Source organism: Pristis pectinata, chromosome 22, assembly GCF_009764475.1.
Source record: "Pristis pectinata isolate sPriPec2 chromosome 22, sPriPec2.1.pri, whole genome shotgun sequence".
Classification (NCBI taxonomy): Eukaryota; Metazoa; Chordata; class Chondrichthyes; order Rhinopristiformes; family Pristidae; genus Pristis; species Pristis pectinata.
In genome coordinates, this window is record NC_067426.1 from 16,100,455 (window position 1) to 16,126,370 (window position 25,916).

At 42.1% G+C, this 25,916-nt stretch overlaps 2 protein-coding genes across 8 annotated transcripts; both read right to left on the reverse strand.

Annotated features, from left to right (window-relative positions):
- Positions 1 to 356: 356 nt before the first annotated feature.
- Positions 357 to 14,297, reverse strand: dhdds (dehydrodolichyl diphosphate synthase). 7 transcript variants are annotated; one of them, XM_052036576.1, is made up of 9 exons: positions 14,046 to 14,297; positions 11,797 to 11,904; positions 10,468 to 10,584; positions 9,826 to 9,968; positions 9,008 to 9,124; positions 8,763 to 8,864; positions 8,231 to 8,345; positions 5,754 to 5,861; positions 357 to 5,226 (listed from the first exon to the last, which is right to left on the reverse strand). In XM_052036576.1, the coding sequence occupies exons 2-9, from the start codon at positions 11,857 to 11,859 to the stop codon at positions 4,975 to 4,977; spliced, it is 1,017 nt and encodes a 338-aa protein (XP_051892536.1). In that variant the 5' UTR covers positions 11,860 to 11,904; positions 14,046 to 14,297; the 3' UTR covers positions 357 to 4,974. The 7 variants fall into 7 exon arrangements, with proteins under 7 accessions (XP_051892536.1, XP_051892532.1, XP_051892535.1 ...); XM_052036572.1 differs by having other exon boundaries at positions 11,797 to 11,911; XM_052036575.1 differs by having other exon boundaries at positions 11,797 to 11,911; positions 14,038 to 14,297.
- Positions 14,298 to 18,704: 4,407 nt separating this feature from the next.
- Positions 18,705 to 24,762, reverse strand: gpn2 (GPN-loop GTPase 2). The gene is made up of 6 exons (XM_052036419.1): positions 24,520 to 24,762; positions 22,461 to 22,917; positions 20,551 to 20,707; positions 20,113 to 20,273; positions 19,294 to 19,424; positions 18,705 to 19,061 (listed from the first exon to the last, which is right to left on the reverse strand). Exons 2-6 carry the CDS (start codon positions 22,875 to 22,877, stop codon positions 18,962 to 18,964), a joined length of 966 nt encoding a protein of 321 aa, XP_051892379.1. The 5' UTR covers positions 22,878 to 22,917; positions 24,520 to 24,762; the 3' UTR covers positions 18,705 to 18,961.
- Between the last annotated feature and the right edge of the window lie 1,154 nt (positions 24,763 to 25,916).

The following is a 25,916-nucleotide window of genomic DNA, read 5'->3' on the forward strand; positions in this document are numbered from 1 at the left end:
GAGGTGTAGGGGCAGTGTAACACTTAGCGCAGTATTGCAGGGATAAATGCCTGGAGGGGGATCAGTGGGGAGGGACAAGCAGACAAGGGAGTCATGGTGAGAGCGATCCCTGCAGAAAGCAGAGAGGGGTGGGGAAGGGAAAATCTGCCTGGTGGTGGGATCCTGTTGGAGATGGCAGGAGTTACAGAGAATATGTTGGATGCGTAGGCTTGTGGGGCGGTAGATGAGCACTAGAGGAACTCTATCCCTGTTGTGTCTGAGGGGGATGGGGCGAGAGTAGACGTGCGGGAAATAGAAGAGGTGTGGGTGAGAGCTGCTTCGTGGGGGGGGGGGGGGGGGGGGGGGGGGCCGGTGGTCCTGTTTTCTGAAAGAGGAGGACATTTCGGGTGTCCTGGAGTGGAAGGCCTCATCATGAGGGCAGGGGTGGAGGAATTGAGAGAAGGGAATGGCATCCTTGCAGGCAACAGGGTGGGAAGAGGTGTAGTCGAGGTAACCGTGGGAGTCAGTGGATTTGTAGAAGATGCCAGTGGATAATCTGTCTCCCGAGATGGAGAAAGAGATCATGAAAAGGGAGAGAGGTGTCGGAGATGGACCAAGTGAATTTGTGAGGGTAGGAGGGTGGAAGTTGATCGTGAAGTTGATGAAATTGACGAGCTCCACATGGGTGCAGGAAGCGGCACCAATGCAGTTGTCAATGTAGCGGAGGAAGAGTTGGGGAGCATTGCCGGTGTAGGTTTGGAACATGGGTTGCTCCACGTAGCCAATGAAAAGGCAGGCATAACTGGGGCCCATGTGAGGGCCCGTGGCTACATCTTGGGTCTGGAGAAAGTGGGGGGAGCCGAAAGTGAAGTTGTAGAGGGTAAGCACCAGTTCTGTCAGACGGAGGAGGGCGGTGGTGAAGGGGAACTGGTCGGGTCTGTTATCCACAAAGAAACAGAGAGCCCTGAGGCCTTCCTGATGGGGGATAAAAGTGTACAGGTACTCGTCATCCATGGTGAAAATGAGGCAGTCAGAGCTAGGGAACTGAAAGTTGCTGAAGTGGTGGATAGCATGCAAGGTGTCACGGATGTAGGTGGGAAGGGACTGAACAAAGGGGGAACGTGATGGAGTCAAGATACGAGGATACGAGTTCAATTACCTTTACTTCAAGAGGAATGGAATGCAAAAGTAGAGAGATGTTTCAGTTATATAGCAAACTATTGAGACTACAGCAGGAGAAACAAAGGACTGCAGATGCTGGAATCTAGATGAAAAACACGAAGATGCTGGAGGAATTCAGCAGGCCAGGCAGCATCCATGGAGAAAAGCAGGCAGTCAATGTTTCAGGTCAGGACCCTTCTTCAGGACTCAGGGTCCTGACCCGAAACATTGACCACATGCTTTCCACCAGCATCATAGACTACAAGAGGAGTACTGTGTGGACTATTGATCTTCTTTTTAGAGAAGGATGTTAATGCTTTGGAAGCAGTTCACAGGTTTACCAGACTTAAACCTGGAATGGGTACATTGTCTTATCAGGAAAGGTCAGGCAGGCTGGGCTCATATCTACTGGAGTTAAAAATAGTGAGAGGGGATTTGACTGAAACACATGATCCTGATAGGTCTTGACAGAGTGGATGCAGTGAGGATGTTTCCTCTTGTGGGGGAATCTAGAACTGTATAAAGACCAAAGGGTTTTCCATTTAAGACAGATCAGGCATTTTTTTTCTTAAGGTTGTGAGTCTTTGATCCCACCACCCTCTGTGGAATAAAGTTCCAGAACCTTTGAAAATTTTTAAGACAGAACTAGGTAGATACTTGATAAGCAAGCTGTTAGAAGAATACTGCTGGTAGAATCTGATATGTTCCTATCAGATCAGCCATGATATGTCAGTGCCAGAGTAGCCTACTCCTGTTCCTGTAACATTCTTGCTATTAACCTAGGCATGTACTCTTTCCTTATCTTAAGAATTCACATCTTGTGACCATGTCTGAATTTAGGTTGTTATAACAGTTGAATAGGAGGAGTTCTGGCAGACCCCTCCCAATTCTGGCAACCCCAATAGAGAATTGGCCAGCAGGTTATAGTCAGCATTGAAAGTGAGATGTCATCAGAGCCCGTAGCTTTTAATATGTTCAGTGAACCTGTTGCTTCCCAGCATCACATGGTGAACTGAACTGGCACCTATGGCAGACATACAGTACAAATAGTTCAACCTTGTGTAGTGCTCCTGCACCAACTGGAATATTTCCAGGTTTGGAGGCTGTGACTAGTGGGGCACCAGAAGGATTGTTGCTGGCCCCCAGCTGTTGACAATCTATAATTAGGATGAAGGGAATCTATGTGGGTTGTGACAAGAATGCAGAGAGGTTCAGGTAGATACAGATGGAGTAAGTGAATGGCCAAAGACATGCCAGATGTAATATTATACAGAAAAATGCAAAATCATTCACTTCAGTAGAAAAAAATAGCAATTTTTTTTTTCTAAATTGTAAGTTATACAGCATAGAAATAGGCCCTTTGGCCCACCGTGTATGCCAAACATCAGGTACCTATCTATACTAATCCCATATACCAGCAGTTGGTTCATAGCCTGCTGTGGCTTGGCAACTGAAGTGCTCGTCCAGGTGATTCTTAAATGTTGTGGGAGTATCTGTCTCCACCACCTCAGGCAGTGCGCTTCAGACATCAACCACATCTGGGTGAAAGAATTCTTCCTCAGATCTCCTCTAAACCCCTTACTCCTCACCTTAAACCTATGACCTCTGGTCTTAAACGTCTCTACCATGGGGAATAATTTCATATTATCTATCCTATCCATGCCTCTCATAATTTTGCATCTCTCCATCAGGTCCTCCCTCAGTCTTGTCTGCTCCAAGGGGAAAAAAACAGCTTAACCAATTCTCCTCATAACAGAAATGTTCCATCCCAGGCAATGTCCTGGTGAATCTCCTCCATACCCTCTCCAGTGAAATCACATCTTTAGGAAGAGATTGAAAGATATTGGAGATCCGAGAGACCTAGATTGTCCTTTTACATGAGTCACTAAAATTTAACATGGAGGTACAACAAGCGACTTGGAAAGCAAATGGTATTTTGATCTTTGCTGCTTGAAAATTTGACTACAAGACTGGTACTGCCTTGCGCCAATAACATAGGATCTTGGTGAGACCACGTCTTACATATTGTGTACATCACTTTTCTTCCTATCCAAGTTAGGGTTAGCTGTAAAGATTCACCAGATTGATTCCTTGGATGGCAGGTCTGTCAATGGAGGAAAGTTTAAGCAAATTAAGCTAAACTTATGTTTAGAAGAGTGCAACATGATCTCATTGAAATGAACAAAGTTCTTATAGTGATCAACAGAGTAGATGCAGTGAAATGTTTCTCCCAGCTGGGGTATTCAGGGCCAAGATGAGAAGCAATATCTTCACCCAGAGAACAGTGCATCTTTGGAATTCTCTATACAAGTGGCTGTGAAGGCTCAGTCATTGAGAATATTCAAGACACAGATTTAAAGAGTTTTAGGTATTTATGGATCTGGCCATAGTACAGGAAAATGGTACTGAGGTAAAAGATCAACCCTTGTCTTTTTTTAATGGTGGGGCAGCCATAATGGGCTGTATGTCCTACTCCTGTACTCTTGTTTCCATTTATGTTCTTTGAGGCAGTTTTGGGATTGCAGCAGGGCCTGGACTTATCTTTTCCCCCTACTCCTGAGAAATCAAGTTAAGGATCTACACTCAATTGTCCAGCCCTCACTAATAAATTTAAACTCTGGTGAAAATGTAAATACTTAAAACACAACAGAATTTAATATTATTCTGGTGTGGTTTTTAATCTCAGAATTGACAGAATAAGCAGAAACTGAGGGCAAAGTCCTCTTTGTGGCTGGAATAGACAATGCTGGGAGCAGACCATATAATGATACTGATTCACTGAAAAGGAGAAACACTTCTCATAAAAATTCACAGCCACGTAAGGGAATCTAGAAATGTTTTTCCCTCACATTTCTCAGAGATGCTCTTTCAAACTCGCTCATGTTTGCATCTGAAAAAGATCAATCAAATGGGAACCACAAGGTTACTCCCTGTTTAGGTTTTGGATGACACGTGAATGCCACTGATTCCAACTCAAGTTCTAGTTCCAATGTGTGGACTACAGAACTTGCTATCATCCGCACATGAACATCAATCAGCAATTGTGATCACAGGACATCACAAGACTGCTGCATGGGAGAAGGGGGGAGCACAACAGCTGCTTGGTGGCTCAAACTACTACTGGATTACCAGCACTACCTGCTTGGTGATGGTGGTGCCAGGGGGGCAAGTTTCACTATTGGGGGAAGAGAGGTTGGTAACAGCGCTATTGCCAGATTGTTCCAAATCATTTGTGAGGGAAGGATATAGGACAGATCACCGCTGCTGGGAATGTAGTTTACATTGCTAACAACTGATGGGCTACATTGCCAATGGCAGATTGCCAGCATGGGTCAGACCTTGTTTGTAACATAGTTAAAGTATTGCTGTCTGGGAGGGAGTCAGAGTGCCACTTATAGGGCAAGAGCACCATAACATTTTATCTTTAGCACCAGGCTTTCAGAGAAGACTCTGGCTCCTACACTGTTTCCATTTCACCAAACACTAGAAAATTAACAATTTATGCAACCTCCATATCAGTAGAGCATCATAATTTAACAACATAATGTAGCTGCAGGATTTAAATATATGCAGTTTGTATTTCCATTGAGAGGTACCAAGACATAATTTTTTTCTTTGTGGAGGCAGCCACATTTCACTCACCCATAAGTCAGAGTGAGAAACCTACCAGACAGGAATGGAGAGGGAGGAGATCCTGAATTCATAACTCTGTGCTTAATGGATAGTGGAGCTATCTGGACCAACAACATCAGTACCACCACAGATACATGATGGAGGCTTTCACTCACATAATGGATATTCATTCTGTTGTCTTATCTGTGGAGCTAGTAAGGCCTAAACACGTAGAAATGGTGAAGAGCCCTGCACAAGGTCCGTGAGGAATTTTTTCCTTTTGTTCTCTAGCTCCAGTAGAAAGTTGGAGACTCTTTCCTCCCGCTCTCTGGTGTACTTTAGGATTAGTTCCTGTTTGCACTCTGTGCCTCCCATCTCCCCTACTGTGCAAGGCTGTGTCTGCTCCAGTACACAGGTGCGATCTACATCCAACTGCTGCTGCTGATATGCTGCATCCCGCAACATTTTTGCTTTCTACAAAATAAAAAGATAATTTGTTTCACATGCAAAACAAATTTGATAGATGTCAATACATTTATACATTGGATGATTCTGTGAATGTTAATTAAAGCCGAACTTACAGTATCCATTTGGTGGGCAGTAATGTGTAAATAACAACGGTAAACCCTACAAAAACCAGACGAGGAAGTCATCCAGCATAGACCAATTCTACACAGCTCAAACAGTTCCATCCCAGAGCAAGACTGCTACCATTCATCCTCTTCAGACAACTGAATTACAGATGATGAAGGTTCCTAGATCCATGCTGAATTTGTTTAAAACGTTATTAAGATCCTCTATGTAGAGTGATTGCTCAACCGAGGAACCTTTTTTGGGTTGGTTTCAGTGCATCTTGCAGGACAGAGGTAACAAAGAAACCGCACTGCATTATTTTCATTGCTCCTCTTTCTCAAGTCCCATTCCCCACTCCTCTCCACTGCCCCCCTACCCTTCCTCTAACAAATCCTAGCAATTCATTCCATGGAGTGAAGAGCACTCACCTGAAGGGCAGGATAGTTGACTTGATACTGCAGGATGGCCTGACATAGATTCCAGAAAGAATATTCTGGCCACAACACAGGTTGGAACACCAAACACGAATGAGAAGTCTGTAAAGGCAAACGATCACTATTTAACTAATGAAAGAGAAACAAAGGACTGCAGATGGCAGAATCTAGATGAAAAACACTATGATGCTGGAGGAACTCAGCAGGCCAGGCAGCACAAATGAAGTCTGTAAAGGCAAACAATCACCATTTAACTAATGCTTGGAGATAATGACTAAAACAATGAAAAACAAAAATGGAATGCCTGAAAGGGTGACGGATAGAGATTCTGCGGTGGCCTTTGGAAGAGTTAGAGTATAGCTGAAGGAGAAATCTGGTGAATGCAACAACTGGATTGCTCTTTCAAAGAATCACTACAGATATCTGGAAAGCTTTCCTTTGACCACTCAAAGGTTAAAAAAAAATTCAAGGGTCAATTTCAATGGGGCGAGGACAGGTCAGTCCAGAATAAATTGGACTCAAAGCTTAGTAGATAAACAATTAATAATAACAGGAATAAAACAATGGGTGGCCTTTACAGTGGAGATGCTTTAGTTGCAGTATAGAGACATTCCCATTAGAAGGTGGGAGGGGGTGGGGGCAGATGGGGCTTGTGGGGAAGGTTAAATTAAAGCCAGACTCTCTGGATGACTAGAAAAATGATAGGAAATGCATAGCAGAAGTAAAAAAGATGAAAGGCAAAGAGGTAGCACAAGAACAAAAAAAAACTGGCAGCAAACATAAAAGGGAATCCAAAGTATTTTTTTTGAGTAGCAGCAGAGATGAGACCATAGACATTATTCATAAGAGCAACCAGAAGGCACTTGATAAAGTCCCTCGTAAGAGATTAATAGCTAAAGGTGAAACTTGTGGAAATGAAGACTAATTGAACTCGTTAGGAAACTGGTTCGTTCCGATGAAAGGTATTCAACCTGAAACACTAGCTGTTTTTCCTTCCACAGATGCTGCCTGACCTGCTGGGTATTTACAGCATTTTCTGTTTTTATTTCATACCCATGAAGTATTTTGCTTTAGTCACAAATTAGCTGAGCAGAAGGCAGAATTGGGATCATAGGAGTGACTAGCAGTGTCTGTATTGTTGTCACACCTTTTCACTAAATTATTAATGACTCATGTGACAGGACAGTGAATTGCTTATCCAAGTTTCTGGTAACAAAAGTTTGGTTGGAGAATCTGTGACTGGGGGACGTGTGCTAAAATTTAGAGCCAGATCTATTAGGTTTAAACTTAAGAAAAAATATACAGCTTGAAACTCTGGTCCAGCATTCTGTGGTCCTGCAACTCCCATGGTCTGTAGTACAGATCAGTACAAATTAACTGATTCTAACTAAGATTTAACTAAGATCCAAAATTAACTATAATCTGTACTAATTTGTAGCTAATTAACCAACCAGTGCTACTTTTGTTATCTCAACCAACAACATTTCTGACTTACGGAAATTTCAGATTACAGTCAGTTCTCAGAACCCTTGCGTAACCCAGGGAGCGGCTATACTTAAAAACATTTCTGCTCAGAAGATGATCAGGGGCAATTTCTCTGGACTGGCACTGGTCAGATCCCAAGGGTGCCAGACTAGAGAGTTTCAACCTGTACTTCCAATGTGTGGTAAAGCTATGGAACCCTCATCTGTAAGTGCCATTTGAAGCTAGCTCAATATTTAATTTTAAAACTGAGAATGATACATCTTTAATTAACCTAAGATATTAAGGGATATGTAGTTAGGTAATAGCTGCAATGATTTCACTGAATGAAACAGCAAGCTTAAGGGGTTAATTAAATTTTTTAAAAAACTGCTGATGCTGGAAATCTAAAACAAAACCAGAAAATACTGGAAAAACTCAGCAGGTCAGGCCACACTGTCAGATGAAGGATCTCCAACCTGAAATGTTGACTCATTTTCTCCTCCCACAGATGCAGCCTGACCAGCTGAGTATTTCCAGCATTCTCTGTTTTTGCTTGAGGGACTAATTGACCCACTTCCTGTTCATGTTTTCTTTTAGTATCCACAATGAAACCAATTCCACAATTATGTTTAAAAGAGCAAACAAAAAGCAAGTTATCAACAAAATTAAAGAGCTGGTGTTTAATGCATTCTTCACCACAGAATACAAAGCTGGATTGTGCTTTAACATGTTCTAATAGCAATGCTTTCTGTTTCAGATGATTGGAGTTTAGCCCAAAATGGATTAATTTTTGCATGTTTCACAAACATCTGGAAAATGAGAATTTTCATTCCTTGGGATCCTGAGTACTGAATGTCCTGTTGATTTACTTATAAAAAATCTTGTAATAGAGGGTCAAAATGCATGATTCCTAAACACAGAATGCATTTACAGCAGAAATTCATGGAATGGTACAATTGAACTTTATAATAAATGAATAAAGCAATGTTCCCATGTCAGATCCTTACCTGCCACAACAGGAAGTCACTGAGACGAACCTCTCCAGATGTCCGGATCAGTAGGTCTGGGTCTGGGGAACTGCTGGAGTACAGACACTTGCCCAGCAGAGCTTCAGAGAGGTCACTGAAACACAAAAGAGCCAAGATTAATGCCATGAAATAGGGCAGTAAATACCATTGCAACACCTTTGAAGTGCACCATCACTGACAACTGCACCACAGACTCAAAATTAACCAGCCCCTCCATCCCCAATCCTTAACCCAACCATCCCTTCCCTTGCACAGACATCACAACTACCACTTTCCCATAACACTATCCCCAACACTGCAGAGCACCCTTCCCTCTTCCACCAGTCTCAACATTGTCCGGCTTTCACTCCCACCAAAATCCTCATGGTTCATTCTTATCCTCACCACCTCCCTTTGGTACTATCCAACATCTTTCCAACCTTCCTCAGCTCAACTGTAGACACCACCTCCCACAGAATGGGGAGAGTTAACCTCTCTCTGCCTCTGCGTGCCTATAGTGAAGGATTATTACCTGGGCCTCAGTAACCCTTCCTCAACTCCCAACGCCATTTCACGGACTGCACTGGTGACCTCGTGCCGAGAGGTGTACGCAAAGCACACATTCAGGAAACATCTGAAATAGAGCCAAACAGTTAATGGAACCAGATCCATTCCTGCTGGAGGGCTAGATAGGGACGGAGACACACACACACACACACACACACACACACACACACACACAAATAGCCACACACCACGCACAGTAAACATTCTTACTTGTTATAACTCTGTGTTGCCAGCACTGCCTGTGCAATCAGCTCCTGAATATCAACAGGCAACAAGGTCAGGTTTCCTAGGACTCTGATATGAACACCATATTTCTTCAAATTCTCCCTTGTGGACAAAAATTAAAGCAACTTATTCATTGCTAATAAATACCGCAGGAACATATATACTCCATATCTAAAATTAAAGAGAATTCAATGAGATAATGCAGATTCTATTACTGCAAGAGATTTTCTATCCCAGCTTCTATGTACCAAAAATGTGACAGTACTTTCTAACTAATCAAAATTAAAAGTGAAAATTTAACAATGTTCTACTCTTCCCCTGTTAAAAGGAGAATCTCCTCATTCACTGGTACTTTCAGCAGTGTTAATGCACACATAGATACCAGTGGATTCTAGCTTCAAGGAGAAAGTCCAGAGATGGCTCAATAATGATTAGGAGCAAGAACTGTAGCTGATAATTTTCTCTGTAACCCAGAGATATGATCAGACTATGAGCTGGAGTCCTCCTTCATGAACAGGAGTTATGTACCACTGAGTCACCAGGATCATTGCTGCTGGATGCTTTGCCACTCCTCAGCATGGAACCAGCAGTAAATTTTGGAAGATGAACAGGACAGGGTGTATGGGCCCCAATGACAGGTACAATGGCTAACGTTCAGGAACAGGACCACTACCAAAATACTACTGAAAAAAGCAGCAAAAAAAAAAATTTTAAAATGCTCTGGTTGTGTGATGGATGCCACAGCAGCAACCCATTTTTGGATTTGTGTAGTTATTCAATGTGGTAATTTCCTGAAAACCTACTGTTCCTCAAGGAGTCTTGTGAATTTCTGTCGTGCAAGTTCCATTAGCCCATCCACTTCCTCTTTGGAGCGCTTGAAATTCTCAATACTGAAAGCGTAAACAGTCACCTCTCGTATATTCAGGTTCAAACACCACCGAAGAGTCTACGAAAGAACACCAACCTGGTATAATTTCAGTGTAACACCTATAATTTCAATCCCTGTCAAAAAACAAAAACACCCAGTCTTGCCTACACTTCTTACTGAAGATTTTATTAGATCTCATATCTGTATTATCTGGAGTCTTTGTTCAATCTGTCAGATCCGGGTAATCAGTCAAAAGCATATGATATTTATCAGGCATGAAGTTAATGGTTTTCTGGGAGCACTGAGTTCCTGATATTTTGTTTGCTGAATCCAAGCTTAATTTTTGAAAAATAACACTTCTGTTTTTTTAAGCACTTCACGTGCCCAGACAGTATTCTAAGGGAAATTTGCTGCTTCCATAAGAGAAGAATTGAAAATCAGAAGTTTAAGTTTGTGGAAATCAGAAGCTCTCTAGATGTTTCCACATCACCTGATTATTAAGAACAGGTGTTCTTAAGCACTAATGCCAAAAAAAGTATTTGACATGAGAAAATGACACATGAACGTAGCTTATTACCTCAGCCAGTTTCTCAAAACCCTGGGAGTGGCCCTGTTCTCTCTCTACTCGACATTTCTGTGCATAACGTCTATTCCCATCCATGATGAAGGCCACGTGTTTAGGCATGGGACCAATCTACAGAACAGGACAAAATGTTTGTTTCCTGAAATCACTACTGTAAAACAACTACTTATTCACATACTTTTAATAAAGGATGTGGTGTCTCACAGCAAGAAACCATTCACCGAACTCCAGAACACATGGCTAGAGCATTTGCCCAATATGCAGTGAATAATCTTCTCCTCAGTGACCTGCAGGATTTGAGTTTGGCTATGACCTGCAAACAGAAATTAGATCTCCCGCATCCTTCAAAAATTATTAAAAGCTAAACATTGTGGATGTTGGAAATCTGAAATGAAAGTTGAAAGTACTGGAAATACTCAGCACGACAGACAGCATCCATGGCGAGAAGTTGAAGTTCTGAGTCCAGATCTGAAGTTTCCGACCTCTCTGTCTATGGCCTTCTGCACTGTAACAACGAGGCCCACTGTAAGCTTGTGGAACAACACCTCATCTTTTCACCCGGGTATGTTCAGCCTGCAGGATTCAATAGCAAATTCTCCAATTTCAGAAAACTTGCTTTCTTTCTGTTTATATCAGGACTGGCCATTTATTCTTGCCTTCGTTTCCCCCTTTTTCTCCTTCACTTGTGTTTTCCAGCTTACTCAGCATATCCCATAGGCCAGATAATACTTTACCCAGACTTCACAACATTGTCAACATCTTACACATACAATGGTGCTCAATTGTCCATTCAATGGCTGTCCATCACTTCACCTTATTACTGACATTCCTTTTGTTCTACCCATTACCCTCCCCCACCTCCTCTGTTACTCAGACTAACTTGCTTTCTCAGTTCTGATGAAGGATCTTCAACCTGAAACATTAACTGGTTTCTCTCTCTACTGATGCTGCTTTACAGACTGAGTTCTTCCATCATTTCTCTTTTTGTCTCTTGGATATCAATTCAGTAACATGACTATTACCATAGGTCATATTTATACTCAATTATGTACACAGTAATAATACATAATAGCAGTGACACAGACCACATGCAATGACTATACTTTCTGGGAGCAATTCTGCTGCATCCACTCTTTAATGGATCCAATGCTCCAATCCAAATGAACAGAGGAGCTATGCCTCAGGAATCATCAACTCTAGCTACTCAAGCATAGAACTGACAGGGCAAATAAATGTACAACAATGAAGTTATTTTTAAAAACTTTCCAGCTTAGTGGAATCCCTTGTTTTTCCCTCTCCTTGAAAAGAAAATAACACATTTACCTTTAAAATGGATGCACACAACCTCTCCACAAAGTTCAGCTCTGCCTCCTGAATCCAAGCCATTCTGTGTTAAATGGTTTTCACTCCAGACACAGGACCAGTGATATTCTATAAACTGGGAGAGGAGTTGGTTATGATACACCACAAAGCATCAGATAGTTCACTTCTTCTCAATGGAGCTAGTCGTCAGGCAGGAGGGGAACTAATTTTTCACTGAAGGGAAGACGAGAGGTACCATGATTATTAAAATGGAAGTCAATTCAGCTCCCCTTGTCTTCACAAGGAATTACATTATTGTGTGCAAGTTAAATACAATTCTGGGTATTATACTTTGATGAAGAAGCAAGGCCTTGGTAAGAGTAGAATTCTGCCAAAATCATACAAGGAATGAGGGCAGAGAATATTAAGCTTTAATTTGTGTGTTGAAAGCTTGAAGGTTCTGCAAAGAGCAAATAGGAAGAAACTGTTTCCTCCTTCAATGGAGCAATATCTTGAGATCAATGTGAAGTGGGGATTTCTCCCCCTCCCCCCACTTGGACATTGATGATGATCTGGAAGCACAGCCTGGAATGATGTAAAAGCAGATTTCTTAGGAACGTTCAAGGGGTAATTTGAAATGTATTTGAGAATGATTCATTTGTAGACTTGTCCTGAAAATTTAACTGGACAGCTCTTCCAAAGGACAGCATAAGCACAATAAGTTGATAGCACTCTTTTGCAACAATCTCACCTCTGAATCAGAAGATTTGGAGGTCAAGTCCCAAACACTTGAACACAAAAGTGCTCAGCTCACACTTTCAATCCAGTAATGAGGGAGTGTTGCACCATCATCTTTCAAATGCGAGCTTAAAACAAGATCACATCTGCTTTTTTAAATCTCATAAAAGATCTCACGGTGTTATCTCCAGAGCAGGGTTGTTATACTCAGCATCCTGGCCACTAAAACTAAAAGTGGACTATTCCTGTTATTTGTGGAAATTATTTGTGGTTATTTGTGGTTACTTGTGCACAAATTGGCTGCCACTCTTCCTATTACAACAATGGCCATATTTCAAAAGTACTTCACTGATTGTATAAAGCCTCAGCAGATCCTGAGGCCATCATTGCATATAATTGCAAGTCTCTTTTTTTCATATGATTCTAACATGACCAGCACTGAAAAAGAGCATTCATGTCAAAAGGTCTACACTGATGTTTATGTGTGCCTCCTCCTTCATTTCATCCTTTCATTATAACATTCTGTTCCTTTTCTATTCATGCATCTATTTGGTTTTCTTTAAACACATTAACACTGTGTTTCAACCAACATTTGAAGTTGCATACTCCATATTCCAATCGCTCTTTAAGTAGTTGTTAACAATACTGTACTCGAAGTTTGCAGTTTTGTTCTTTCCCACAAACAGTATCATTTCTATACCTAACTAATACACAGATAACATTTCTAAAAACTGATCATCTGGTTGTTATCATTTTGCTGTTTTGGAGGAGCTTGCTGTGCACAATTTGGGTGTCACAGTTCCTACATAAAAACACTAATAGTACATAGTTGTCTGTGAAGAACTTTGTGATATCTTGAAGGGCACTATATATATAGCAGTTTTTTTTCTTTCTCTTAAATAGTAAGGATCTCTATTAGGTTTCTCCTCAGCCTTCTCTAGATTAATTCCAGAGAGGAGGGGTGCTGCCCAATGAAGAGAAATTGTGTACGATTGGGTAACATGCACTGAAGTTTGGAAGAGTGAGAGGTAATCTCATTGCTGAAAAACTGTTTTATCCTGTTTCCAAACTAGGGAGCACTGGGATGGAGGGTTGGAGGTCAGTAAAGTTAAAAGGAGACAATTATATAAAAAATATTTTGATATAATACTCACAATTAGAAGAGAATGAGAGATGGATCTAAGAAAAGTTTCTTTTGGATAGGGCACAGAAAAAAATGTTTTGGAGTTTCTGCAGCCTTCTGGTCTCAAACAAGGAAAGAGTCTTAGGGTGAGAGGTAACCCATTTATGATTGCGACCCCAAAGGTCTGTGGATTCCAATATATTATACATTCAAGGCTGAGAATTATTGAAGAGAATGAAAGGATGAGAAAACTGAACGAGACACATATTCAACCGTTACCCTATACAACAGCATAGCAGACTTCAGGAGGCACACAACCTACCGTTCCTTATACCCTTCCTCTTCCTTGCGACCATCTAACCCCGCCCACATACCAAGCGAGGAACCAATCACGTATTGACCTTCCTACTTTCGATTGACAGCTGTGGAATCCAATAGGGAATTGCAACGTCCACCAGCCCGCTCAAGCCGCCAAAACAGCTGAGCGGCAGGAGACACCCGCCGCTGAGGTACGAGGCTGCCGAAGCTCGACTCCGCTGCCTCCTGTCTCCCTGCTGGGTTCTGTTTCCTCGGTCTCGGGTTTAAGAAAATGCTTCCCGACCTTCCGTCCCTGAGACCCGGCCACAACTTACAGACTTGCCGGTGCCCACGCTCTGAAAGCTACGTGCGTGATTACGTAATCCGTTACGCTTGCGTCCAACCGTTTCGCCAACTTCCTCGCGATATCACTCCGCATCCTACATTTGTTATTTTTTATTATCATCACACACACGGTATTTAAATAATCAGTTCTTGAATCAGGTCAGAGATCGAAAGACCAAACTTCTTCCCCAGTTAACGATTTACATCACATTGAGGTTTTTTGACATTTATTGTGGGTCTATTTGCTGTGGGAGCTTGATACAGCCTGTAAGATGTAAACCAACGTTGAGAAATTGGCTGGAAGTCAGCAGTAGAAGCAGACACGTAATTGGGACACGTCCCATCTCATAACGGGTCCAACTTTTCTTTAATGATTTAGAGGATTGTATAAATAGGCATCTATTCCAAGTTTACCAATACAACATTAGTCATTGCTGTAGGCATAGATGGCATAATGTTGTCTTAGGTAGTCCCTCAGGAGCAAAGGTGATTTATTTTCAGGAGATATCCGTGAGTGGAATTTTTTTAACGTGGAATGGCTTTTACGCACCAGCAACGACTGGAGTCTGATAAAATGAGATTTTGGTCCAAACACAAGAGAGTCCGAGATGATTTGGTTCTGCTCCATAGATTTAATGCACCTGCACACAGGCAAAGCACACAGAGAAGCATGCCCTCTTTCTCAGCCTCTTCCATCACTCTCTCCAACCCCCTCCCTATTTTGGTATCCCTCACCCAAAGGCTATACATATCTGTTATCCACTTGAAACCTCCCCCTTTTTATTCCAAACTCTGTCATGCAGAGTGATTGACAGACAGAAAAGTATTCAAGGACATGGTTAAAGCCTTCTTGAAAAAAATGTAACAACCCAACTAATTCTTGGGAGTCCTGGGGTCCAAGAACACTCATGGTGGAGGAGGGGTATTTGGGATGGCATTGAGAACCTTGAGTGCATACATCAGGATATACAGAAGCCCAGGGGAAGGAATGCTCCCCCTCACAAACTACCCACATGCTCACCTCGTCAGGCACATTCTGCCCCATCTATGGAAGAGTTTGTGGTTCCTACATTGGCCTCATCAGTCATCTGAGAACCCACAAAAGCAGAGTCGAAGCAGGTCAATCTTGAGGTTCCACATGCCTAAGAAAAAGATTGCATTTCTACCAGTTGACAATCCTAGAAGTAGGGAATATACTTTAAAAATTAGAGACAGGCCTTTCAAAAGTAAATTAGGAATCATTTTCAGGCAGGCAGGATGATACCAATTTGGAACACTTTTCCATAAGAAGTAATGATGGTGAATTGTACATTTTTAATCTGAGATTGATAGAATTTTTTTATCCAAAGCTATTATAGGATATGAGTATTCCCTGAGTTTATCAGCCATTGTTTTCCAGGATTTTTTAAATTCATTTGAGATATGGGCCAGCATCACCAATTTTAGGAAGGTTAGGTCATATGGGATCCAGGGGGAGATGGTGGATTGGATTCATAATTGGCTCAGTGGTAGGAAGCAGAGGGTGATGATTGAGGGTTGTTTCTTGGATTGGAAGCCTGTGCCTAGTGGTGTGCCACAGAGATCAGTGCTAGGACCTTTACTGTCTGTAATTTACATTAATGATTTGGATGTTAATGTATAAGGCATGGTGAGTTTGTGGATGATACTAAAATAGGTGGTGTAGTGTAGAAGGTTATGAAAAATTACAGTGGGATCTTGATCAGCTGGATATGTGGGCTGACAATTGGCAAATGGCTTTCAATCCAGATAAATGAGAGGTGTTGCATTTTGGGAGATCAACCCAGAATAGGACTTATACAGTGAATGGTAGGACCCTGGGCAGTGTTATGGAACAGAGGGACCTAGGAGTGCAAGAGCATAGTTCGCTGAAAGTGGCACCACAGGTAGATAAGACATATGGCATGTTGGCCTTCATCACTCAGTGCATCGAGTATAAGAGTTGGGAAGTTATGTTGCAGTTATCTAAGACATTGGTGAGGCCACACTTGGAGTATTGTGTACAGTTTTGGTCACCCTGTTATAGGAAAGATGTTACTAAACTAGAAAGAGTGCAGAAAAGGTTTATCACGATGTTGCCTGGACAAGGAGAGGTTGGGTAGATTAGGACTTTATTCCCTGGAATGTAGGAGATTGAAGGGTGACCTGTTAGAGGTATATAAGATCATGAGGGCCATAGACAGGGTGAAAGCACATGGTTCTTTTCCCAGGGAGGGAGTACTAAAAATAAGAGGGTATAGATTTAAAATCAGAGGCGAGAAATTTAAAAGGGACATCGGGGCAACTTCTTCACACAAAGGGTGATGCATATTTGGAATGAGCTGCCAGAAATAGTGATTGAGGCAGGCACATTAGCAACATTTAAAAGACATGTAAATAAGCACATGGATAGGAGAGGTTTAGAGGACTATGGGCCAAACACAGGCAGATGGGACTAGCTCACTGGGCAACACAGTTGGCATGGACCGGTTGAACCAAAGGGCCTGCTTCCATGCTATGTGACTCTAATTGCCCTTATGAAGTAATGGCGAGCTATCCTAAATTGCTGCAGTCCTTCTGGTTAAAGTATTGCCAGTATTATAGGGAGCAAATTCCTGATTTTAGATCCAGTGCTGTAGAAGAACTGGTAATGTAGTCTCAAGTCACGATGGTGTACAACTTGCAATCAAAACTACAGGCAGTGGTGTTCTTGTATGTCTGCTGTCTTTGTCCTTCTTGATAATACAGGTTGCTGTTGGAAAAACCTTAAACTCAAATACAGTACATTTTATGTAGTGCCGCACGGCAATCACAGTGCACCGATGTTGGAGGGAGTGACTGTTTAGGGAGATGAATGGAATACCAATTAAGCAGTTGGCTTTGTTCTGGGTGTTGTTGAATTCTTGAAAATTGTTGGAACTGTAATCGTCTGGTGAAATGTGCAGCATCTAATACACTAACACGTGATGAAGATGAAGAAGCTTTGGGAAGCTGGATGACTCTTGTTAAGTTTCAGGTCAACAGTGCTCCTTGGATGTTAGAACTCAGTGACAGGTGTTAGACTGTATATTGTTTGAGATTAACATTGCCTGATACTTTTGTGGCACAACTGTAAGTTGCACCTTATTAACCAATGCCTGAATACTTTCTCAGTCTTGTTGGGCTTCATTTTCTGGGAAGCTGTGAAGAGAATTAAAAATTGCAAATGGAATTAAAGCCAGAAATAACTGGTTAAAGGAATGTTGCCCATAGAGAAGACATGGTCATTTTTGGGATTCATTACAGATATTTAAAAATTTCACTTGAATTCTGGTTTGATTCTCATATTTAAAACTTTGTTTATCCAGCTTCTCAACTTTACTTCAACAGCATAAGCACAAGACAGTATTGCCATGTGTCTTCTCTTCTTGATCAAATTTTATGCTGCACAAATAAGTCTTTTCTTCCCCCTCATCTGCACATGGCTCCAGGTAGGTAAGGTATGGAAAGAATTTTAAGTACTTGGGTCAAATTTTCATTTTACGTGGCAGCAGACTTCTACTATACACTTTCCACTCAGCAGCTCCAGATTACATTAACTGCCTTCCATATCTCCTTACAACATAGGAGACCATTTGGTCAATCAAGTTTATGCTGGCTCACACAGCAATCTCATTCCTCCACTAATTTTCCCTGTAACCAATTCTCCCTGCATTCCTATCATACGCCCTCCCCTTGCCAGATTCTAGCACTCATTTACACACTAGTGGCAATTGACAGTGGCCAATTGATTCTACCAAGCCACACATCTTTAGGATGTGGGAGGAAACCATGTGGTTACAATGAAAATGTGTACACTCCACACAAACAGTGTTGGAGGAGAAGGTTGAATCAAGGTCACTAGAGCTGAGGCAGCAGCTCTACTAACTGTGCCACCCACATTAAACACCATGGAAGACCAACAGATATTCCTGCAGTTGCCAGTCTCCACAATGCTTTGAAATAAGTCAAAATCTTCTACATTTACGTTTCTACAGGTCAGTGAGCTTCATTACTAACCCAGCCACTTGGAATATAAAATTTCCATAAATGAAGAATACTCTGGTAGCATGTCTCTTTTTGTCAGGGTCCCCAGTTCCTACAAATGAAAGAGCTGACATCGCGTCTCTATGCTTGCTTCCATCGGGTTCCATTGGGTTCCATTGCCGTTCACTCTACAGGGAGTTGGAAGTGTGATAGTCATTAGTAATTGGATATGGTGATATGGAGTCTGGTACTATGGCAGCAGAAGCCTGACCGAATGGTTTGCTTTTGGATTCCTCGAAGGTATTGAAGCTGGAGGGTGCAAAGTAACCTCGCAATCAACAACAGTAAACCTGACATGAATGATTCTGTAGCTCTAATGAATCGCTAAAAAGATGCTATGTTACTGATCTGGAGGAGCAGAACATACTGAAACTAAATATCTTTATTAGATACATTGGAAGAAAAAGGGACAATAAAAGGATCAAATTCACAAAAAGATCTTTTAAAAAAAACATGCTGTCTGGTGCAGGATTGGCTAAAATTGGATTGGCAGGTGATCCCAAGGCCCAATTATAGCAAAGCTGAAAACAAGAACAACTGCCACACCTGGAAGCAGCAAGTATGCTGTGAGATATCATCTCAGCCAGTCTCTCATTACAGCAGGTGTAGCCTCCACTGCACTCATTGTGTGGAATTTTGCATATGGACGGAAAGCTGCCTCACCTCCTCCTCCACATCCTCTTCAACTGATCTTGTGTATTTCTCCTGGGCATCCATGGACCTATTTATAGCTAAGGAAAAAGACTTCGGAGGTTCACCAAATATACATTAATAAATAACATTATAATTAACAAAAATAATAAGTTAACAGGAGTATTATGGAGGGCAAGGGACAGGAAGTAGAAGTGAGAAAGGGCAGGGAGGGAGAGGGTACCAGGTTGCCCTGCTGTAGGTCAGTAAGTCACTGGCCTGACACACAACAGTGCTGAGTAAATTGTCTTTGTAAAGGATACTTGGTGAAATAGAAATCTGCTCCCACTGCTGCAGACATCATGGCCTCCAAAGTTCTCTGCTCTGAGTTCCCAAAACAATATCCATTCGCTTTGTCAACAGCCTTCATTACGTGCTTCATTGTTTCTTTATCCTATGAGAGGGGTCAGGCATGTTTTTCAAAATCTTTCAAACATCAATGGACAACTAATGAATTTAAAGAAATCTTTAATACATCCCCATGCAGAAATACACTCTCCATAGCCCCAAAAATTCATTCACCTCAGTGTTATACTTTCTCAATGTCATTTAATACCCTCTTCACCACTCTGTGCTTCTCATTACACCCGTACAACTGCACAAGCATAAATCTGTGGATTAAATCCAAAATAAAACTAGAGGGATTGGGAACAATATTTAACAGTAGGTCAGGCAATATTTGAGTAAAGAGGATTCTGATGAAAGGTCGTCGACATGAAAAATTAAGTATTTCTCAATGTACAGATACTACCTGATATGCTGAATGTTTCCAGCAATTCAGTTTTAATTACCCCATGCAAGATATTCCCATCACATTTCACATATTTACTTTCCACGTTCCTTACTTCTTAATATATTCACATACACTCAAACCCATGACCTAACCTCTCACAATCATACCAACATGTCCTTTTCCACAGTACATATCCCACATCATCACTCTATAAACTGTGACACTTTCCTCACTTGATATGTGCTCAATAATCCCAGTAGCTCACTGTTTCCTCAATGATCCGCAAAGTTCTCAAATAATAATCAACCTTTCGATGCTGCTGGAAAGCTGTTAAAGAATAGGCACTCACCTGCACATTAAGAGGGATAAAGGAGACCAGACTGTAATCTTGAATGACTTCTATAAGCTTCTTGTTTAATCGTCGAAAGTTTTTGAAGAATGGGTCTTTGGCCAAGTGATCCAGCAGGTAAGACAAATCGAGTACCTCAGTGTAATATTCCAGATTAAATGCTTTAAAATAAACACAGCTAAAGTGAATACCCACTAATCTTATAACCTATTGCTCCTGTGAACTCATCTTGTCTATCAAACATTGATTGCATTTGTCTTGAATCATATCAATATAATTATTGAATTAACAGAAACCAAAATATTTGTCAATTATCAATTTCAGAAATTAAAGACTGAACTTTGGACCTAAGGTTAAAATTGAGGAGCAATTTATGGTTTAATATTAACTCCAGACTCCCAGTCCTTCCCTGCAGATCCAGAGGTCAAATAGCCTTACCTAGTTTCCCAAACTTTTCAATAAGATCCATTTTGGAGAGGACATTAACATGAGGCAGCTCCACATGCAGCATTGTGGACAAGGATGTGCAGAGAACAGAGATGAACTTTGCTGGATCAGTGCAGTAATGAGAATCCACCAAGTGAACAGCTGTTAACTATAAGACAAACATGCACCAGATTTACACAAGGTCAATACACAGTTTCCTTATTGGGCTCAGTGTGCATTGTTTATCTTATGGGCCTCAAAGTACATTTCTCAGGGCTGGCTGTGTGTTCCTGTTTTGTGGGACCTTATGGTTAGTGTATCTGATCTACAGTTTAAAAAATACACCAAGCCATTGTTATCCGCTGACTTACTATCTGCAGACCCACTTGTTTGTGAAATTGGCTGTGTATTACCAAGACTACCTCACCTGTTGGTGTCCGGTGAATCCCGTTTGCCATGAAATGGATTGCATTTGATGTCTTGTGCTGACAAGTAATGAAATGACCATAGTCAGTGTGCAGCTGGGGTCAGGTTTGGGAACACTAGGGGTCAGGAACGTGGGTAGGTTTGTGCCAGATTCAGAGTCCCAACAGCTTCTATGTTTCACCTTGTTCTCAATTTATAAGCTGAAACTTACATGGAGGGGTTGTAGTCTGTGATATGTCATTGCCGCCTTTGTGTCATTGCCAGTAGATTCAATGGTATCAGCACTTTTTGTTATCCCCTCAGATCTGTGCACCTATCCCTTGCGAATAATGAGGACTTAGTATAAAGCGTTCCAGTCTGGACTAATTCACCACAAATACACATCCTCTCACATGCAGGCCAACTTATTCTGAATTTGTATTATTTGAAAGGATGTTTGGAATTGTGCTGTTAGTGCATGACCTATGACCTCAGACGATGCAGTAACACAGATACGATGATAAATTATCAATGATCTAAACTCCATAGCTCCTTTGAAATGTGTTTTTAAAAAAACAGTCCGTTAAATTTATCCCTAACCTTTCCTCTAGCCTCTAAACCTGTTGGTGAAGAGGCATATGGGATGGTTGGCTTCATTAGTCAGGGTACAGAATATTTATCTGAAGGGAAGTCCTGGTACAACTTTGTGAAACATTCGTTAGGCCAATCTGGAATATTGTGTGCAATTCTGGTCACCACACTATAGAAAAGACATGATTGCTCTGGAGAGGGTGCAGAGGAGATTCATCAGGACTGGATAGGGTGAATTTGTTTTCCTAGGACCAGAGGAAGCCGGGAGTGGCAGGGTGGGGCTGATATGGGTATACAAACTATGAGTGACATAGATATGATAGTTAATAAGAAACCTGTCCCCATGGTAGAGGCATCTAAGACCAGAGAACATGGGTTAGCTGAGGAGTAAGAGATTTGAGGATGAGGAAGATTTTTTTTTCACCCAGGAGGTAGCTGCAATCACACTGTCCAAGAAGGTGGTGGCAAGTACCCTCACAACTTTTCATAAGCAACTCAATAAGCACTTGAGTTGCCAAGGCATGGTAGGCCACAGACCAAGTGCTCATAAATGGGATTAGTTTGGATAGGTAGTTGATATCACTATAGACATGGTGGGCTCTAGGACCTGTTCCTGTGCTGCATGATCCCGTAAGAACACAGGAAATTGACTGCAGACTATGGGTCCTATAAACTGAACCTGACTGAACCAGGAACCAGAACCTAGGACCCCAGCCTTTATGCCTCAGTGTTGCAGGAGGCCAGCTGCAATTTAACAAACCTTGAGGTGAGGGATGGAAGTGGCAATAGTATATGAACAGGAAAACAGTAACACTTCAGATATAGCTTTCCAGGTCACCTCTGAAGCATTGGTGTTTTCTCTACAGATGCTGGATGACCTACTAAGCCTCTCCAACATTACGTCTGGTGTACAAATGTGAACTCACCCTGACATTCCATCTGGTTAATTGTGTAAAGATGTTTCTCATGGAACAATTGTGAGTATACAGTTCCACCTGACCAGGACAATCAAATAGGAAATAATAGTCTTTGAACTGTTCCATCTTGTCCTGCAGCCAATCCAGGTTTGTCTCCAAGTATTCCATGCAGTAAATAAGTCCTCCATTGGGGCCCAGCCCAAGACCATCCATAACATCATCAAGTTTCACCAGTTCCGCAATGTCCACACAACATTGGTAAGGAATGAGGTCATTAGCAGGGTCAAGGTTCACCACTGCAACATTGCGACCTAGCTTAGAAAGAAACTCTTGCATCCCTGCACAGTACGTGGTCTTCCCTGAGCCAGGTGGCCCGATAACCACCTGGCCAAAAATCACCCTTGCATGCCTGGTCTCTTCTGCCATCCTAGTTGGATCTCCAAGGACTCATTACAGCTCCACAGGTCTGGAACAGAGAGAGGCTATTCAGAAGACATCCAACCAGTGTACTTTGCTAACAGTGAGGTAAACGATGATGTGGTTGTTACTGGACTAAGAATGCAGTGAATACAAATTCAAATTCTACTCTGATGATTTTATCATTTTTACCAGAAGGTATATCGTCACAGTTCATGTGATCTGGAATGCACTGACTGAGAGAACAATGGAAGCAGATTCAATAGTTGGATTAGAAATTGGATAAATTTCTCTTTAAGTATTTTGCTGGAATCTGGGAAGCAGGGGCTAACTGTGGAGGGTCTTGCACAAAGCTGGCACAGACACAATGGAAAAATGGCCTCAATTTGTGCCCTGATATTCCAAAGCTCTGTGTTACAGCTTTTCCCCAACAAGACCAAAAGTTTTATCCACAAAACTGCAAAGCAATAGTATTGTAAAGCAAAAAACTGCAGATACTATAAATCTGAAATAAAAACAGAAAACATCAGAAGTATTCAGCAAATAAGACACAGGGAAACAATTAACTTTTCAGGTCATCAATAAGGATTGCCATTTAAGACAGAGTAAAAAGAAATTTCTTTTATCAGGAGGGTCATGACTCTTTGGAATTCTCTTTCCCAGACAGCTGTGGAGGCAGGGCCTCTACTTCCTCAGGAGGCTAAAGAAATTTGGCATATCCCCTTTGACCCTCACCAATTTTTTATGGATGCACCATGGCTTGGTATGGTAACTGCTCTACCCAAGACTGCAAGAATCTGTAGAGAGTTGCATACAGCTCAGCACATCATGGAAACCAGCCTCCTCTCCATGGACTGTCTACACTTCTCGCTGCCTGGGTAAAGCAGCCTGGGCAAAGCAGCCAACATAATCAAAGACCCCACCCACTCCAGACACTCTCTCTTCTCCCCCCTCCCATCAGGCAGAAGATACAAAAGCCTGAAAGCACCTACCACCAGGCTCAAGGACAGCTTCTATCCTACTGTTTTAAGACTATTGAATAGTCCCTTAGTACAATAAGTTCAACTCTTGACCTCACAATCTACCTCATCTGGCCTTACACCTTGTCTGCCTGTACTGCACTTTCTCTGTAACTGTAACACTTTATTCTGCATTCTGTTGTTTCTCCCCTGTACTACCTCAAATGCACTGATGTGATATGATCCGAATGGATGGCATAGGAAACAAAGTTTTTCAGTGCATCTCAGTACATGTGGCAATAATAAACCAATTTACCAATTTACACCCGAGGCAGATCAACAGACATTTGAACTACGTACAGGGGAATCAAGGGACATGGGGGAGGAGAGCCGGAACGTAATCCTGAGGTTGACTGGATGAGCTATGATCTTCTTGAGCGGTAGAGCAAGCTCCAGGGGCCGATTAGTCCTGCTCCTGTTTCTTATGAACCTGTTAAGTTCACCCCGCTTCTCTCCCCCTTAATGCTGCTCGTTGTGCTGAGTATTTCCGATATTTTCTGGTTTAACGTAGAAGAGCAGTGCAGTGACTGAAGACCGCGCAGACCCCCAGAAGCTCCTCGCTGCCCAGGCCGGGACCGAGGGTCCGACTCACAGCCACTCAACAGATGCCGGTTGCCCGGCAGCTGCTTTACCTCAGAGTCCCGTCAAAGTCGGTTTATGGCTGCCCGCTTCTCCCAGACGGCCTCTTCTACTTTGCAGACCACACTTGTCCTGCCGAGAGGCTCTCCTCTCCCGCACCCGCGGACACACAGCAACGCCAGCACCGAGGCGGTGGCCTGGGCCCACTCCCGAGCATGCGCCGTTTGACCCGCGGCCCAGCCCCCGGTGCAGGCGCTGCATTGCTGTCAATGGGGTGGCGGGAGGCGCGGCTGTGCTCACCCGGTAGGGCCAAGCGGTTATAAATACAGTGTGTTTGAGAGAGAAAAAAATCTGAGATCGGACTATGTTTGCAGCATCTGTTGGAGCACCTTTTCTTTCGGTGATTCCTGCTCTAATGAAAAGTTCGCGACCTGAACTCTTTTCATCTCTTCGCAGAGAGTGAATATTAGTTCTGTTTCTGGTACAAAATAATACCAGCATTTCTGTTTTTTAATTCGCAGTGACCTTGTCAGCACCAAATCAATTCAAGAGGATGCGAGACCTTTTCAGACAGCAGTATATATATGGTACAGCAAGTGACTGATGTGGTTCACTTGCCTCTGTATCAGAACATTGTGGATTCAATAGTTGAGTACAAACATCTAGACTGACAGACCAACAGATACGCGGCAGAATGATGCATGATCACCATTTATCACCCATCCCTAATTGTTCTTGAGAATGGAGTAGGAATCACATTGTTGAATCACTGCTGGCCTTCTAATAGAGCGCCCCAGGACTTAGATCCAGAACCATTGAAGTAAAGTTGATACATTCGCAGATCAGGTTGGTTTGTCATTTGATCTTCTCACAGACCTTGGTTGTAGAGTCACTGGTTTGAGAGTTACTCATTTAGGTTTACAGTACATTTTGTAGATGGTGCATACTTCTGACTTGTGCCTTGTAGGTGAAAAAAAGAGGTTTTGGGTGTCAGTTGAGAGTCACTCACTGCAGGATACCCACTTTATGATGGAAAAGATATTTATGAAGTACTGTAGATAGTTGGGCCTTGGACAATGTCTAAAATTGATCTTCAACATCCATAGCTATCTTTCATTTTGCAAGATATGATTCTAATAATTGGACATTTCCCCCCTTAATACCCATTGACTAGTTTTATCAGGATTCATCAACGGCACATTCATTTGAATACTGCATGGAATTCAAGGACAGTCACTCTTATTTCACCAACGAAATTCAGCTCTTTGATCCATGCTTTGGCCTAATGTTGTGGGGTGGAGGGGTCTGCAGCAGAATTGTCATGGCAAATCCAGAGGTCATTGTACATATTGGTACCAACGACATAGGAAAAGGGATGAGGTCCTGAAAAAAGACTATAGGGAGTTAGGAAGGAATTTGAGAAGCAGGACCTCAAAGGTAGTAATTTCAG

Excerpts from the sequence above, each read along its gene's own strand:
- gpn2 (XM_052036419.1), bottom strand. The coding sequence starts at position 22,877 with ATGGCAGAAGAGACCAGGCATGCAAGGGTGATTTTTGGCCAGGTGGTT. Across the intron at positions 20,274-20,550 it reads TGAAAAGTTTGGGAAACTAG|CATTTAATCTGGAATATTAC; the intron begins GTAAGGCTATTT and ends TTTATTTTAAAG. Across the intron at positions 19,062-19,293 it reads GCAGATTTCTATTTCACCAA|GTCCATGGATGCCCAGGAGA; the intron begins GTATCCTTTACA and ends AGCTATAAATAG.
- dhdds (XM_052036576.1), bottom strand. The coding sequence starts at position 11,859 with ATGGCTTGGATTCAGGAGGCAGAGCTGAACTTTGTGGAGAGGTTGTGT. Across the intron at positions 10,585-11,796 it reads TGTGTGCATCCATTTTAAAG|ATTGGTCCCATGCCTAAACA; the intron begins GTAAATGTGTTA and ends CCTGTTCTGTAG. Across the intron at positions 9,969-10,467 it reads GTTTTGAGAAACTGGCTGAG|ACTCTTCGGTGGTGTTTGAA; the intron begins GTAATAAGCTAC and ends GTTCTTTCGTAG.